This window comes from Sorex araneus, chromosome 10, assembly GCF_027595985.1.
Source record: "Sorex araneus isolate mSorAra2 chromosome 10, mSorAra2.pri, whole genome shotgun sequence".
NCBI classification, from domain to species: Eukaryota; Metazoa; Chordata; class Mammalia; order Eulipotyphla; family Soricidae; genus Sorex; species Sorex araneus.
This window is the reverse complement of record NC_073311.1, coordinates 65078653-65095496: the sequence shown is the minus strand read 5'-3', so window position 1 is coordinate 65095496 and position 16844 is coordinate 65078653. Positions and strand designations below refer to the sequence as shown.

General features: G+C 58.8%; 1 protein-coding gene across 1 annotated transcript in view; it reads left to right on the top strand.

The window, feature by feature from the left end:
* ITPR2 (inositol 1,4,5-trisphosphate receptor type 2) overlaps positions 1-16844 on the top strand; it is a 317220-nt gene that overhangs the window by 24169 nt on the left and 276207 nt on the right. The window contains 1 exon segment of the mRNA XM_055118479.1: positions 14134-14204. Coding sequence (XP_054974454.1) covers positions 14134-14204 — 71 coding nt within the window.

Here is a 16844-nt window from a genome sequence, read left to right as displayed (position 1 = left end):
GGCCTCGTGCAAGGCAAACGCCTTCCCCGCTGTGCTATTGCTCCAGCCCCCTAAAACTATGTTTTTTTTTTTTTTTGGTTTTTGGGTCACACCCGGCGATGCACAGGGGTTACTCCTGGTTCTGCACTCAGGAATTACCCCTGGCGGTGCTCAGGGGACCATATGGGATGCTGGGATTAGAACCCTGGTCGGCCACGTGCAAGGCAAATGCCCTACCCGCTGTGCTATCGCTCCGGCCCCCTCTGTTGTACTTTTGCTCCAGCCCTTAAGTTCATTTTTTTCCTGAGGTGATTACCTTACTGGGAAACATCTTTCAACAGCTGAGTGATCACTGTCACTGTCACTGTCATCCCGTTGCTCATCGATTTGTTTGAGCGGGCACCAGTAGCGTCTCTCATCAAGAGACTTATTGTTACTGTTTTTGGCATATCCAATACGCACGGGGAGCTTGCGAGGCTCTGCTGCGCAGGCTCGATACTCTCGGTAGCTTGCCGGGCTCTCCGAGAGGGGCGGAGAATCGAACATGGGTTGGGCGCATGAAAGGCAAACGCCCAACTGCTGTGCTATCGCTCCAGCCCAGCTGACTGATAACAAGAGTTATGTTGATGGAAATACAATGGTAACGAAGAGTTCTGTGCAGGGCACAAACGGGGATGGGTGCCATTCACGGGGCCACAGCTGGCTTTGCCGGGTGCCGACCCCGGTGTGGTGAGCTGTGGGATCAGGGAACAGACCTCTGACATCTGTTGGGTTTCATCCCAGTGAGGGCGGGTAAGCAACTTCCCGACATTGCGTGTTTCTTTCTTTTTTTTTTTTTTTTTGCTTTTTGGGTCACACCCGGTGATGCACAGGGGTTACTCCTGGCTCTGCACTCAGGAATCACCCCCTGGCCGTGCTCAGGGGACCAAATGGGATGCTGGGATTAGAACCCGGGTTGGCCGCGTGCAAGGCAAACGCCCTACCCGCTGTGCTATCGCTCCAGCCCCGCGTGTTTCTTTCTTTATTCATATTTTAAAATGGAGCTTTTGTGGTTTCCTGTTTCGGACGGTTCCTCAGGCGCGTGCTTGCAGCAGCACCGTCACCCGTGTCTCCACCCCCTCCTCCAGGGACCCCAGTGTTGCTGCCTCTCTAGCTCCCCCACCCCCAATTCCCTTGTGGGAATCAGTTCTGTTGTGGTGCCTTTGGACCCCACTTGCTACTTTCCTGGTATCTTTCAGCCCCACATGCGAGATGTCATTGCGTGGTCTCTCTCCTCTGCCGGCTTCTCTCAGCGTCATACCTCTAGTTCCACCCATGCCACTGCAATTTGCATTTCTCATTCTTTCTCAGAGCTGCATAGTATTCCACCGTGTATAGATACCACAACTTCCTGACCCGTTCATCTGGAGCTGGGCATTTGGGTTGTTTCTGTCTCGGCGATTGTGCTAAGGGCTGCGGTGAGCACAGGTGTGCGTGCCTCCTTTCCAATCATGGTTGGTGCGTCTGGGGGTCGATGCCAGCAGGTGGTACCACCGGTTGTACAGCAGTTCTCTTCCTTTCTCTCTCTCTCTATCGAATCACCGTGAGATACAGTTACAAGCTTTCATGTTTGAGTTTCGGTCATACAGTGACCAAACACCCATCCCTCCACCAGTGCACATTCTCCACCAACTAAGTCCCCGGTATCCCCCCCCATCCCAACCCTTCCCCTGCCTGTGTGGCAGACAATTTCCACAATACTTTCTCCCTACTTTGATTACATTCAATATTTTGACACCAGTTTCACCATTGTTATTTGGAATTCTTCTGCCACCACTCAGACCTGCGGAAAGGCAGTGCTAGACAATTTATTTTGCATTGCTTGTTACGAAGAGCAAGATGTGCAGCTGCTCTCGTGGCCATGCTCCCGGAATTCTAAAATTCTAGGTAATTCGGGCCTGGAGAGATCTCTGCAGCAAGCTGCTCGGTTCTGAGATTCTCTTGTGTGTCTCTGGGTCACGGCCCTTTCGGAGCTTAAGTGGCAGCTGGAGGGAGTTTGTGGGGGTCATCTCAGGGTTTCACGGGCGGGGGCACGAGAGGGGCCGGCTCTTCCCCTGTCCCGGCCTTTGCCGTTACTGCTCCCGTGTCCCTGGCTTCTCGCTGGGTTCTGGAAGACGGTGGCCACCGGGACTCCTGGGGACAGGCGGAGGGACGGCACCTGCCCCGTCTGGAGCAGCCCCTCGAGCTCAGCCTGGAGCAGGGTCCGGGGGCATCTCTGCCGTGAGCTGCCCAGTTCCTTTTGTGTGTCTCTCCCTTTTTCTTGGCTACATCCCGTGTTGCTTCCCACGGAGGCGGGCCCAGGCCACTTCCCCCCACAGCCCTGCCAGCACCGGCCCAGCATCAGCTCCTTGGCGTGGACTTGGTGACGCTGTGACGGTAGACACGGGAAATGGCATCGTCCCGTCCTGTTGGCCTTTCCTCACGTTGGTCCAAGAGGCCTCTGGCTCCCTGAGCTTCCGGGACCCTCGCCTGTGTCTGTGACGGTCGCTGAGTGCTGTTTCAGGGTGGAGAGGAGGAGTGGGAGGAGCCCTGGGCCCGGCAGGGTCTGGGCCCGACAGACCCCACGCCGAGGCCGCTGCTCTTTCTGCCCCGGGCCCCGGGGCTGGAGTCCAGCGGAAGCGGGAATGTCCTTAGGGTTAATGCCAATCCCTGTCACTCTGTCACCGTCAGAAGCGTCCACCCGACTTCGTTTTCCCGTCCCCGTCTCTGCCCCCGGAGCCTGTGTGGGGCGCCTCGTTGTTCTGGGGTGAAGATTCGCCCCAGCCCTGCAGTGGGGACACTCGGAGAGTGTCTGGCCTTCAGCCGCAATTACACCCTCGCCAGGAACACAAATAGCTCAGGGACCATTTTCCTTATACACAAAAATGGCTTCACAGTATCGTCTCCCCCGGATCCCACCCGCCCCGCCTGAGCTGCGGCTTCAGGAGCCGTCTCTGTGTCGTCTCAGCCGTGTTTATGCACATCATGACCCTTAATTACGTGTTGGAGGAATTATGTGAGAACAGAAGTTTTTTTTAAAAAAGGTTTTTTAGCTCTTCCTTCTCCTGCTGGTTCTTTGAACTGTCCAGTTGCCTCCCAGCCACCTGCCTTCCTCCTCTCCTCCTTCCCTTCCTCTCCTCCCTCCTTCCTCCCTTCCTCCCTCCCTCTCTCTCCCTCTCCTCCCTTCTCCCTCCCTCCCTCCCTTCCTCCCTCCCTCTCTTTCTCCCTCCCTTTCCTCCCTCCTTCCTCCCTTCCTCCCTACCTCTCTCTCCCTCTCCTCCCTCCTCCCTCCCTCCCTCCCTTCCTCCCTCCCTCTCTTTCTCCCTCCCTCTCCTCCCTCCTTCCTCCCTTCCTCCCTCCCTCCCTCTCTCCCTCCCTTCCTTCTTCCCTTCCTCCCTTCCTCCTTCCCTCCCTCTCCTCCCTTCCTTCTTCCCTTCCTCCCTCTCCTCCTTCGTTCCTTCCTTCCTTCCTTCCCTCCTTCCTTCCTTCTTTCCTTCCTTCCTCCCTTCCTCCCTTCTTCCTTCTCTCTCTCTCCCTCTTCTCCTTCCTTCCTTCCTTCCTTCCTTCCTTCCTTCCTTCCTTCCTTCCTTCCTTCCTTCCTTCCTTCCTTCCTTCCTTCCTCCCTTCATCCCTTCCTTCCTTCCTTCCTCCCTCCCTCCCTTCCTTCCTCAGTTTGGGTGCCCCGGCACTGTTCAGGGCTTGCTTCCCACTGTGCTCAGGGATGAGTCCTGGCCGTGCCAAGCCGGGGTCGGCTGTGTGCATGGCAGGTGCCTTACTGCTGTCCTGTCTCTCTGGGCCCAGGAATGCCCCAGTTTCTCCTGACTCAGACGCGAGAACCTTCTGCCTGTTGCCTTAACAAGGGGACTTTCCCCCCTGCCCTTGCTGGGCTCAGTGCTGGTTCCTCGGGCTCGTGTGAGAGCCGGACTCTGGCTGTCGGAGGTTTTCCTGGCCAGGGACCTCCTTGTGCCAAGTCTCCCCGGGGCGTGCTGCTCTCCGGGGCGGGCCAGGGGCGGCAGTCGGCTCTCAGTGCCGGCTTTGTGACGACGGCGCGTCCGGAACCGGGCCGGGCAGCCCTGCGGGAACGGAGCTGTGCTGACTGGGAAGAGAAGGCGATGCTGTGTTTTTCCACCTTGTTTTGTTTATTTGTTTTGCTAACTGAGGTTCTTCCCGCCCAGCAGCCCTTCCCGACGGCTTCCAAGCCTCTCCTCTCCAGGATCCGTGGTTAACTGGATCCCTGCGGTAGCCTTGCTGCCCGCTTGCTCCGTCCTACTTCCCCGGGTCTTCCTGCCCATCACCGTCGCCGTCTGGCTGTCCTGCGCTGTGTGCTTCCTTTCGCTCTCTGCTCAGCTGAAGCAGCCGCTCCCGGGGCCATTCGTCTCTGTGCTACCGAGGGTATGACGGTGGAGTTTTACCTCCAGTTAAAAATGAAAGAAACAGAGGGGCTGGAGCGATAGCACAGCGGGTGGGGCATTTGCCTTGCATGCGGCCGACCCGGGTTCGATTCCCAGCATCCCATATGGTTCCCCTGAGCACTGCCAGGAGTAATTCCAGGAGTGACCCCTGTGCATCACCGGGTGTGACCCAACAAGCAAAAAGCAAAAAACAAACAAACAAACAAACAAAAAAGCAGAGGGGCTGGAGCGATAGCACAGCGGTAGGACGTTTGCCTTTCATGCAGCCGACAAGGGTTCGATTCCTGGCATCCTATAGGGTCCCCTGAGCACTGCCAGAGGTAATTCCTGAGTGCAGAGCCAGGAGTGACCCCTGGGCATCGCCGGGTGTGACCCAAAGAGCAAAAATAAATAAATTAATTAATAAAAATAAAGCAAAATAAAAGAAGCAGCCTCTCTGTGTGAGGGTTCACTCCTGCCTGCGGCCCGCCTCTGGGCTGTGGTGCACGCAGAAATGGCGCGGGACGTGCCTGTCTCCTACGGCGGGCTCTAGGGATGAAGGAACGCGGGGTTTTAGCTAAAATAAATTCCTTTCCGGTCGTCAGGGCCTGGAGAGATTGTCCAGCAGGTAAGGCGCCTGCCTGGCATGTGGCTGAGCCAGTCTGACCCCAGCACCCCGGAGTGTCCCCTCAGCCCAGAGGCAGGACCCAAGCACCGCCAGGCTCGGTTCAAAAAGCAAAGCAGGGCCTGGAGTGATAGCACAGCGGGGAGGGCGTTTGCCTTGCATGCGGCCGACCTGGGTTCGATTCCCAGCATCCCATATGGTCCCCCGAGCACCGCCAGGAGTAATTCCTGAGTGCAGAGCCAGGAGTAACCCCTGAGCATTGCTGGGTGTGACCCAAAAAGAAAAACAAACAAACAAACAAAAAACAAAAAGCAAAGCAAACAGTCAAATAAAGATAAAATAATTTCACTACTACAATGGGAAGCATTAAAAAAAAACCCTCGTCAACTGAGTGTACAGTTCAGAAACACAGTAGGTGTGTAGGGTCGAAGCATGGGCCCTCCGTGCGCTGTCCTGCGGTCAGGGCTTGGGAGCAGGCCGCCGTCTGCCGTCGGAGCTCGGTCCTGTAGGTGCTCCCTCGAGTCCTCGCTGCCAACTCCAGGGGGCGGAGCCTGTGTCGTACGCACGTGGTGGTCAGCGGCCCGTTTCTCCCGAAGGCCGCTTTCTGCCTCCGCTCTGTTCTCCAGGATCATCGCTGCGGCTGCATTTTTATTTCCCTCGGCATTTCTCCACCACGCCTCGTGTTCTAGCTGAGACTCTCGCAGACAGGACTCGGTGAAAGGTGTAAATTCAGCCTGACAGTCGGCTGTATAAAATGGGCTGAGCTGGGTTTGCCTGGGTGGACGCTGCCGTTTCTCCTCTCTTACTTGGTGCCTGCGTTGGTCCTACCCTGCCCCCGACACCGTCTGTGGCAGTGCCCAGTGGCCGGGACGGGCCCGGGGGATTCCCGGCCCAGTGGGGTTGGGGGCTCACTGTGGGCAGGAGGGGGTGTGGCAGGAACCCGGGGTGCAGGGTGCTGTGCGGGATACTCTCGGTAGCTTGCCGGGCTCTCCGAGAGGGACGGAGGAATCGAATCTGGGTTGGACGTGTGCAAGGCAAACGCCCTACCCACTGTGCTATCACTCCAGCTATACTATATATATGTGTGTGTGTGTGTGTGTGTGTGTGTGTGTGTGTGTGTATATATATACACACACACACACTCACACTCACACACTCACTCACACATATATATACATATATATAATATAACACCTCATGCCCGGCTGTGCTCAGAGCAAATCCCAAAATCCCAGCTCACCGCTGAGGCGGGGGTCTTCCACAGTCCCCGGCATGGAACTTGGAGCCCTCACAGGTCAAACAGGCCCCCAGCCCTTTGAGCAAGCCCTCTGGCCCGGAGTCATTTTTTATCAAATCTTTCTGTCCGCTGATGGACTCGTACTCTTTGCTCTTTAAAAAAATACTCTGACTTATCTGGAAAAAACCCGAATGCCCCAGAACGGATGACTGGTTGAGGAAACTTTGGAACATCTATACAATGGAATACTATGCAGCTGTTAGAAAAAAGGAGGTCAAGAATTTTGTAGTTAAGTGGATGGGCATGAAAAGTTTCATGCTGAGTGAAATGAGTCAGAAAGAGAGAGACAGACATAGAAAGATTGCACTCATCTATGGTATATAGAATAACAGAGTGGGAGACTATCACCCAAGAACTGTAGAAATAAGTACCAGGAGGTTGACTCCATGGCTTCGAGGCTGGCCTCACGTTCCGGGGAAAGGTCAACTCAGAGAAGCGATCACCAACTACATTGTAGTCGAAGGCCATGTTGGGGAAGGGAGTTGCGGGCTGAATGAGGGCTAGAGACTGAGCACAGCGGCCACTGAACACCTTTATTGCAAACCACAACAGCTAATTAGAGAGAGAGAACAGAAGGGAATGCCTTGCCACAGTGGCAGGGTGGGGTGGGGGGGAGATGGGATTGGGGAGGGTGGGAGGGACGCTGGGTTTACGGGTGGTGGAGAATGGGCACTGGTGAAGGGATGGGTTCCCGAACTTTGTATGAGGGAAGTATAAACACAAAAGTGTATAAATCTGTAACTGTACCCTCACGGTGATTCTCTAATTAAAAATAAATAAAATTTAAAAAAAAAAAAAAAAAAGAATGTGTCTCAATAGTAGAGTTCATGCCTTAATGCATGAAACTATGATTCGATTCCCAGAACCATGTGGGGGGGCGGGGCGGGGAATGTAAAGAAGAATTTTTTTAATTCCCTAAATCTAGCATGTCAAAAAGTTGTTCAGTCTCCAAATAATAAAAGGCAGAAAATTTCAAAAAAATAAATAAATAAATAAATAAATAAATAAATCGCAAAAAAATAAATACTCTGACTTTTGTTAATTGTTGATAATTATGACGTTGTTTTGTTGGTGGGCAGTCTCTTGTGCCTCCTCATGTTGGGAAGGTCAAGAATATTCAATCTAGGGGCCGGAACAATAGCACAGCGGGGAGGGCGTTTGCCTTGCACGCGGCCGACCTGGGTTCAATCCCCGGCATCCCATATGGTCCCCCAAGCACTGCCTGGAGAAATTCCTGAGTGCAGAGCCAGGAGGAACCCCTGAGCATCGCCGGGTGTGACCCAAAAAGAAAAAATACATCCAGTGTTACATTTCTCGATTTCAGTGTGTTGCCTGGTGGCCAGAAAGCGGAGGTCGAATGGGAGCTGAGCGTGTGAAGTGGGCAGGGCCCGGGCTGGGGAGAAACTCGCGTCCGAGGCGAGTGTCCCTTTATGGCCCTTTCCTGGGAAGGCTCCCAGCTGGGAGGGGGCCCGGCTGCTCGCCATAAACGCCGCCATCTGGACTTTGCTGCGTGAGTCACTGCGGCACGAGCGGCCTCCTCTGGCCCTGCCCCGGCCGACAGCCCAGGCTCAGGCCTGCCCGGGGTCGGGAAGCCCAGGTGGCAGGGATGCCCTTGCATATGAGAGGTCGAGGAAGGCTTCCGGGAGAGGCGCCGGAGGCAGAGGGCAATCCCGGGGGACAAGTCTGGGGCCCGCCCTGGCGTGTTTCTCTCATGCTGCGTCTCCGGAGCTTCTTGCCGCTGTCGCCAGCACCTCCCTCCCCTGAGGAGGCTGTGTCACACGCGTCACACACTGCAGGAGGGTTGGCACAGACCGGGAGGGCCAGACCTTTGCCAACCCCACAAGACCGATACGATTTTTTTTTTGGGGGGGTCACACCTGGTGATGCACAGGGGTCACTCCTGGCTCTGCACTCAGGAATTACTCCTGGCGGTGCTCGGGGGACCCTATGGGATGTCGGGACCCGAACCCGGGTCGGCCACGTGCAAGGCAAACGCCCTCCCCGCTGTGCTGTCGCTCCAGCCCCCTCAACTTCCATCTTGAGGCATTTCCATGTAATAACTGAAAATACAGTTTTTACTCTGTAGTATGTATGTGTAGTTTAGGTTGTATTTTTTTGGGGGGGGGAGGGGGCGTTCAGCCACACCCAGCGGTGCTCAGGGCTTGCTCCTGGCTCTGTGCTCAGGGCTCACTCCTGGTGGTGCTCAGGGGACCGGGTCAGCCTGTGCGGGCAGCGCCGTGACCTGCTTCACCTCTGTACTTCCCTCTGGGGTGATTTGAATGATTTATGGCCTCTTGCAGGGCTGTATTCAGGGCGTCGGGTACAAGGTATGAAATCCAGCATTTGGTTTTGGTGCCACACCCAGCATTGGCTCAGGGCCTCTTGCACTTTCGCTGCTTGTGTCATCCCTGGCTGCACTCAGCTCGATCCTGTGGTCCTGAGGGTTGGGCCGGGGCGTCCTGCGTGCCAAGCGTGGGCTCGCCTGTGGGGGTGCCTCTCTGGTCCCGAAACGGAACCTCCGCAACACCTCGTGTTTCCATTCTAGCTGCTGGAATTCCGAGACGTTCACGGGCTTTCAAGTCAGAGCCTTGGCCCGAGGTTCACTCGCGCAGATGTACAGGTCGTGGCGGATTACGCAGAACAACACAGTGACTTTACAGACTGTTTGGTGTAGGGGGACCCCGTGGCTTTGCAAGGAGAAGGAATCAGCTGCCGCGTTTCCCCCTGAGGAGCACTTTCTCTGCAGCCGTCGGGGAGCTGGTGCAGAGGGTAGGGCATGGCCCGGCATGCATCCGGCTGGGCGTGACTCCCGCCACCACGTGGTCCCCGAGTATTGCCCCTTGCAGCCCCGGAGGCCCCCGCACTGCTGTGTGTGTCACTCAGGGCCGGGGGTCCTTTGTCCCCCCCAGAAACACATCCTGGCCCCTCACGCCCACCCACCTGCCCCGGGAGCCCAGGCTGGCTGGCAGGGCCCCAGTCTCCGGCTCTGCGTGGCCGCGGCGTGTCCTTCCTCTCAGTGTTCTTCCCTCCCTCCTGCTGTCCGGCCTCGTGCCGCCCGGTCTCTCCCTCCTTCCCTCGCTCGTGCCTGTCCCGTTGTCCCGAGCTGGTCCCGGCCGCCCCGCCCCGCCCAGCCCCAGTCCCCTTGGTGTCTTGAGCTGGTCGGTGATGGCCCTGCACCTTGTCCACCCGGTCCTGGCTTCCTGCCCCGGGCAGCGTGTCCCTTAGCCCGCCGTGCCGGCCCGAGCATCTGGGGTTTCCCCGCGCCCCCCTCAAGCACCGAGGCTCGTGTTTCCAGATGCACGTTTGCCAGGTTTCTCCGGGGGGGGGGGTGTCTGTCCCGTTAAAGACGGATTCGCATCGATTTTTTTTTTTTTTACGGTAAATTTATTTTATTTTATTTTTTTTACTTTTTGGGTCACACCCGGCGATGCCCAGGGGTCACTCCTGGCTCTGCACTCAGGAATTACCCCTGGCAGTGCTCAGGGCACCCTATGGGATGCTGGGAATCGAACCCGACCGGGTGGGCCTCGTGTAAGGCAAACTCCCACCCCGCTGAGCTATCACTCCAACCCCTCACATCGATTTTTGATTTCCATCTTTCTGCACAAAATCATTCCCAGTAGCTCCAGGCCGCACAGATACCAGGAAGGTCTGGGGGTTGAGGGCCATCCCGCGGAGACCAGTGAGTCCCTCAGCTCTGCTCTGCGGGAGGAAGGCGGCTGGGGAGGGTGAGATATCTTGCTGGTTCAGCGCTGGCGACAGGCTGGGAGTGTCGCCTGTTTGGCTGCCGGCTGACGCGGCTGTGTAAAGAACAGAGGCGCAGAAACTGCCCGCTGAAGGTCGCGCTGCAGGTGCCGTTCGGGTCGTTGGCAGGCTGGCTGGCTCCGCCCCTCTGAGGAGCTGATGGTTTTGATCATGTTCAGAGGCACGTTTCTGGCTTTTTCCCTCCATCTGTCAGTGCCCATTAATTTTTATTTAATTATTTAATTAAGTAACTTTTTAATCGAATCGGCATGAGACACAGTTATAAACTTTCATGTTTGAGTTTCAGTCATACACTGATCCAACACCCATCCCTAGTGCACATTTCCACCACCGGTGTCCCCAGTATCCCCCCATCCCACCCGTCCCCCGCCTCTGTGGCAGACACTTTCCCCCACACTCTCTCTCTACCTTTGGGCATTATGGTCTGCCATACAGGTACTGAGAGGCCATCCTGTTTGATCTACTTTCAGCACACATCTCCCATCCTGAGCGATCCCTCCAACCATCGTTGACTTGGTGACCCCTTTTCTGTCCCCGCTGCCTCCTCCCCAGCCCATGAGGCAGGTTTCCAGCCATGGGGCACTATTGCTGGTCCTTGTCTCCACTGTCCTGCGTGTTAGTCTCGTATTATGATATTTTATATTCCACAAATGAGTGCAGTCATTCTGTGTCTGTCCTTCTCTTTCTGACTCATTTCACTCAGCATGATACTCTCCATGTCCGTCCACTTATAAGCAAATTTCATGACTTCATATTTCCTGACAGCTGCATAGTATTCCACTGTGTAGCTGTACCAAAGTCATCTTTCACCAGTCGTCTGTCCTCGAGTGCCTGTTAATTTTGCCGACTCTGTGACCTGCCTTAACTGCATTACGGAGTTGCTTACCCCTTGTCAGGGTCCCTGTTACCCGCCCAGTTGTCATATAGCCCCTTTCGTGTCTGAGACCTGGTGCTTGGAGGTGGACGATGGTGACCAGAGAGGAAAGGGCCGACTCTCGTGGTTCGTGATTTCTGGACATCTGCATAAATAAGAAAGTCGGGTGGAGAGTGGGACCCCTGACGGGGGCTGGCCGCAGGGCCCGGGGGGCGCAGGGCGGCAGCTCGGAAGCCTTGTCAGAGCGGAGCACTGCCCGGGAGTCAGGGCAGGGAGGCTGCCGAGAGGAGAGTCCGTGGGCAGGGCGCTTGCCAGTCCCTTCCCCGGCCAACACAGGGTCCCTCGTCCCCTGCGTCCTGCACAGCCCCGAGCACAGCGCGTGTGTCCCCCCCTTCAGCCCCCCCGTAAGACCCGTAGGTCTGGGCCAGAGACACTGGCCGTTGCTCGTGTGTCTGGTCTGGGGCAAACTCTGTGCCAAGTCCCCAGAGCTGACTGTCCCGGGGGTATCGGGTGGGCTTCCCGGCTGGGCACACAGACAGGCCAGCTGGGAAGGCTCTCTGGGGTGGGCCTGGCCCCCACGGCTACCTGGGGCTCAGCCCGGGGAGGGCTTGGGACCCAGCAGACGTGTCCAGCTGAGCCCCGAGGGGTTGAGCCGGTGGCGGTGGCGGCACTGCTGGGCAGGGCCTGTCCAGCCCGTCCCTCCCAGGAAGCCCGAGGGCCTCCCCGTCGAGTCCCCCGTGGCCATCCTGGCCATTAGCGTCTCTCCCTGGCTCCTGAGCCTGCCGGCCTGTGTCCTCCGCTCGCCACGCCCTCGCCTCCTTGGCAGTCTGGGCGCCTCCGAGCAGGGCTCAGCGCTCAGTCTTGGCCGTGGGCCCCGCCCTGTGCCAGGGTCTCAGCCCCCCCAGCAGTGCTTGATGGGAACTCGGGCGCTGTGTGTGCAGGGCCTGTCCCGGCCCTGCTGGTGGCCACACCTGGTGGCCCTCAGGGCCGTGCTCCTGCGTCACTGTGGGCAGGCTCAGGGGCCACCTGGGGCGCTGGGCATTGAGCCTGGGCCGGCCACGGGCACAGCCAGGGTCCTCCCCGCTGGGCTCTCTCAGCTCCTGTGCACATCTTCAGAGCAAGGTTTCTCTCTCTGCTTCTTTCCAGAACCGTCTATTCTTTTTTTTTTGGGGGGGGTCACACCCGGCAATGCACAGGGGTCACTCCTGGCTCTGCACTCAGGAATTACCCCTGGCGGTGCTCAGGGGACCCTATGGGATGCTGGGAATCGAACCCGGGTCGGCCGCGTGCAAGGCAAATGCCCTCCCTGCTGTGCTATCGCTCCAGTTCCAAGAGCCGTCTATTCGTGCCCGCCCTTCCTTCCCAGGAGGATATCCAGGAGCTGTCCCCTGCGTTCTCCCAGTCAGGTCCACTTCCTCTGAAACCGCACCCGCTCCTCTTCCTGCCCTGCTGTGTGAGGGCGGAGGGCACTGGGGACCCCCACAGCAGGACCGTCCGTCCGGGTCGTTCGTCCGGGTCGTGTTTGCAGCATGCAGGGAGCCTCATGCTTGCAAGGCTGGTGCTTTTGTCCCCGCCCTGGCCCTGTTTCCTCATCCATGTGAAACAGGTGTCTCGTCCCTAGGAGGCTCTTTATTATGTTGCTCTCTGGAGCCCCAGATCAGTGAGGCTGGGCGTGTTTATGTGAAGGCTGATTCACAGCTTTAGTTTCTCAGTTCTCGATGTGTGGTGGGGGGGGCAGGGGGGCAGGGAATGGGGGGCTGCTCGGTGCACCCTGGTCAGAGCCTGTTCCAGTGGGAACCGGCTCCAGAAAGCTCGAGCAGACCGTCCTGGTGCTGTTTGTCGGGCCCTTTTCTCGTGCTCCCGAATAGACGGAATGGGTTTCTTTTAGCCTAGTGCTGAGGCTTCCTAACCAGTTAGAGGTGCTGGCCTTCTTTAGAGGCTGGGCCCCCTCCCCGCCCCCCACGCTGTGCCCTCTCAGGCCTGAGCCCCTCCCCCTCCCCCTGCCTTCACTTTCTCTTGACCCAACACAACTTCCTGTTTCTAAGAAAACAGTTTCAGAGGCACTTCAAAGGAATTTTTTTGTATGCTTGGCAGCTCTTGTAAAACCACATTTTAGTAAGCCAGTGTGAATGAAGGGTGTGTGTGTGTGTGTGTGTGTGTGTGTGTGTGTGTGTGTGTGTGTATGTGTGTATCTAAACAACAAAAAGGGGAAAGCAGACCATCTCGCTTGACTGAGACCCAGGGCCCTTGCCCTGAGGGCGCGTGTCCAGGGAAGACCCCGAGGGCGCGTGGGCGGCTTGCTGTGACTGGCTTCGTGCTGCTGGTCAGGGAGATGCCCCTCCCGGGCCTCTCTGCCCGTGCCCGACTGGCCCGTCCTGCAGAACAGCAGCAGGAGAAAGTGGCCTCCCCCGAAGGCGGGTCCGGGAAGCACATGGCCGTGTCCAGCACTTCCCGGAAGCCTGGGAGATGGGCACAGTCTGTGTCCTGGTGTTTCCCTGGCAGTGCCCCGCTGAGCTGCCGCCTGGCCAGTGGGGCATGTTGTGGCCAGAGGCCCCCCTCCCGCCAGTGCGTGTCCGTGGTGTGGAGGGGGCTTCATCGGGCCAGGCACTGGCCGTGCTCGGTCATGGGGACGAGGAGGCAGGGGCTGTGCAGGGGCTGGGACAGCTCCAAGGTCCAGCCTGCGGCCACCTGCTTCCCGTCCACCACGTAAGCACCCATGTTCCAGCCACCCAGAGGGAGGAAAGGGACAGAGAAAGCCGTGGCCGCCTGAGCCCCATGTCTGCGTGTCCTTCCCGTCTGCGTGCAGAGGCTGTGTGTGTGCATGTGTGTGCGTGTGTGCATGATGTGTGTGCATGTGTGTGTGCGCGCGTGTTTGCATGTGTGTGCGCATGTGAGCACGTGTGTGCACATGTGTGTGCATGTGTGGGTGTGCACATGTGTGCCTGCTTGTGTCTGACCTCCTCCCGGTGTCCTCCGGCCACCCCTGAGCGCTGCGGCTTCAGACTGTCCCGCCAGGCCCTGCGTGTGCGGTTCCACGGCCTGCATCAGCGCGCGCCTCGGGAACCCAGCCCGGCGCACGTCTGTGACCCTGGGAGCAGCCCTGGGCCGTGTGCTGTCGTGCCCGCCGTGTCCGGCCGTGTGCTCGCGGGGCCCGGAGACTGATGTGGTTCTCTTTCCCTTCCAGGCTGGTGGACGACCGCTGTGTGGTGCACCCCGAGGCCGGGGACCTCAGCAACCCCCCGAAGAAGTTCAGAGGTGAGAACACAGGGCTCTGCATTCTGCGGACTAAGATGGATTTGGGGCCGGGGTCGGGTGATGCCAGAATCCTGCAGCCCGGCTGTGCCGTGACCCTTTGCTCTGGTGCCCGCCCTCATGCTCGGGGCTGGGGTTACTTTTGTGTCTTTAAATTTTATTCAGGTGAAACTTTGATAAATAAATAGGTCCCCGGAATATTTTTCTGTTTTTTTTTTTTTTGACACAGGGATCTCTAGCATAAGAATGGGTTGCACTGTAGCACTGTCATCCCGTTGTTCGTCGTCAATTTGCTTGAGCGGGTACCAGTAACGTCTCCATTACGAGGCTTGTTGTTACTGTTTTTGGCATATCGAATACACCACGGGGCGCTTTCCAGGCTCTGCCGTGCGGGATACTCTGGGTAGCTTGCCGGGCTCTCCGAGAGGGACGGAGGAATCGAACCTGGGTTGGCCGTGTGCACGGCAAACGCCCTACCCGCTGTGCTATCGCTCCAGCCCAAGAATGGGTCACTGGACCTCACTCTGTCCTTTGGAAGAGCATCGTGGCCGTGAAGCGTGAAGGCCGTTTCCACACAGGAGCCAGAGCCGAGTGACGCGCAGTAGACAGTCCTGCCACAGTCACGCTGGGGAGGCTCCTGTCTCGTTGTCAGCTCTCCAGTTAATCTTCGCAGACCCCCCCTCCGGGACGGGGGCTGTGGGCGGTCAGCGTGACTTGGGCTCGTCACCTGGGAGGGTGCGTGATGACAGAGATGCTCGCCCCGCCCCTCAGCAGAGTTCTAGAGAGTCTGAGCGCTCAGCGGGGACAGTGCCCGTGGCTGGAGCATGGTTCCGACCCGGCTGGCAGGAAGCCGCTCCTCTGGGCTCCGCACAGACGCCTCACTCCCCTGGCCAGCAAATCAGAGGCTCCCTCAGCAGCCTTCCGGGGCTTGTCTGATGTTGGTCAGTCTCTTCCCGTGAGGGGTGGGCGCGCTGCCTGGTGGGAGGGGGCTGGTGCTGTGTCCGTCAGGGCACCTGGGAAAGCCGCTCGCCCCATGGTCCCCGTCCAGGACGGACTTATAGGACAGCAAGCAGTCGGGCTGCCAGCCATTGTGACGGGCACGGAGGCCCGAGGACAGCCTGTCGGGCGTCGGACTCACTCTGGTGTGCGGGGAATGGTGCCCGAGGGGGCGGGGCAGCCCAAGGGCAGGGGGAGCGGGGCTCAGGGCTGGAAGGGCGGGAGGGAGGCCACAGCGGGAGACCGGGTCCGAGGAGCAGGGCCGGGAGCGGAGGAGACCGCCCTGACGCCGCCCGGATGTTGCCGCCTCCAGAGGCGAGCGTGGAGGGGCGAGGCAGGGCGGGAGGGTGGGCTCGGGCCTCCCTGCAGGGAGGAGAAGGGGCTCACGGCCGTGACGCCCGCCAGAGCAGTGAGGACGCGCCCCGTGATTCTCCACCCGACACCAGGTCTGCGTCCGTGACGGGCCCCGGCGGCTGCTCACGCAGGAGCCTCCGCAGACGTGTGTCGAGCAGGGGGGCGACAGGACAGTCCCGTGCCCACGCGCAGCACACGCGGGGACGGGGCTGCGTTTCCTTTGGCCTCTCGGGGCAGCCGCTTTCCCTGTTGGCGTCGCCGCCCGTCCCTGCCGTGGCCGTTGGGTGCGTGGGGATGAGAGAGCAGCTTCCCCTGCAGGGCCCCGAGAAACCCAGGAGCACTGGAGTAGAGTCCGGCCTCACGCCCGGGGACCCAGGGGCGGGGCAGCCTGTCCGTGTTCTCGCTTCGCTCTGAGGGAGGAAGGGGAGCGTGTGCCGAGAGGTCTCGCCGTGACCGTCTGTTGCAGGCACAGGAACCGGTGGAGAAACGCTCGGGGGATGGGCGTGTCCGTGTGTGGACGGGGACCCCGCGGCCTGGGGCCCCCTGCAGTGCGGGCGGGCCCGGGGGTGCTCCTTCGGGCACCAGAGCCGCGCAGGGCGGGAGGGCGGCGTCTCCCGGGGAGGGTGCTCGCACCCTGGATGCGGCTCCGGTCGTTCTGTTTCCGCTTCTCTGGCTGGAGCATCCGTTGAGGCTTCAGGGCCGGAGGGGGGCAGCGCAAAGCTGTGAGGGGTCCCGGCACGCCCTGGGCTCTCCCTCCCCTGCCCGTGGGGGTCGGTGGGTCTGCCCAGAGCCTTTGGGGCTCGTACCGTCCTTCTCCCCGCTGCCCCCGGCAGTGGTTGTGTTTTCCGTGGGAGCCCCAACCCCACACCAGTGTGAGCAGAAGTGATGCTAGTTACCGCGGCTCATGTCGGCTTACGGACGTCGCCGGGAAAACCAATGAACGCCCGTGTCCGTGTCATCAATAACGAAGGTTTTCGTGTTCTGAATACCATGGCTGTGATCAGCTTAAGGAGATTCATCGGTAATACTGGTGTCATCACTATCATCAATATTGAAGATTTTCTCTTAACTGAGCGTGAAATTTCCTTCCTGACCAATGACTCTCGATTCTTAAAAGATAAACTCTAAATTTCGGAATAGACTCAGAGGTGAAGGCAGGTGATTGGAGGGCTCCCGAGACAGTGCCGGGAGTCCTGCCGGCCGGGTGCGGCCCCCTTGGGTGTCACCCGCAGCCCGGGCACCACAGGTGGCTCCTCACAGACCCCTCCGCCCCCAACTGCCCCGGGCTGGCCG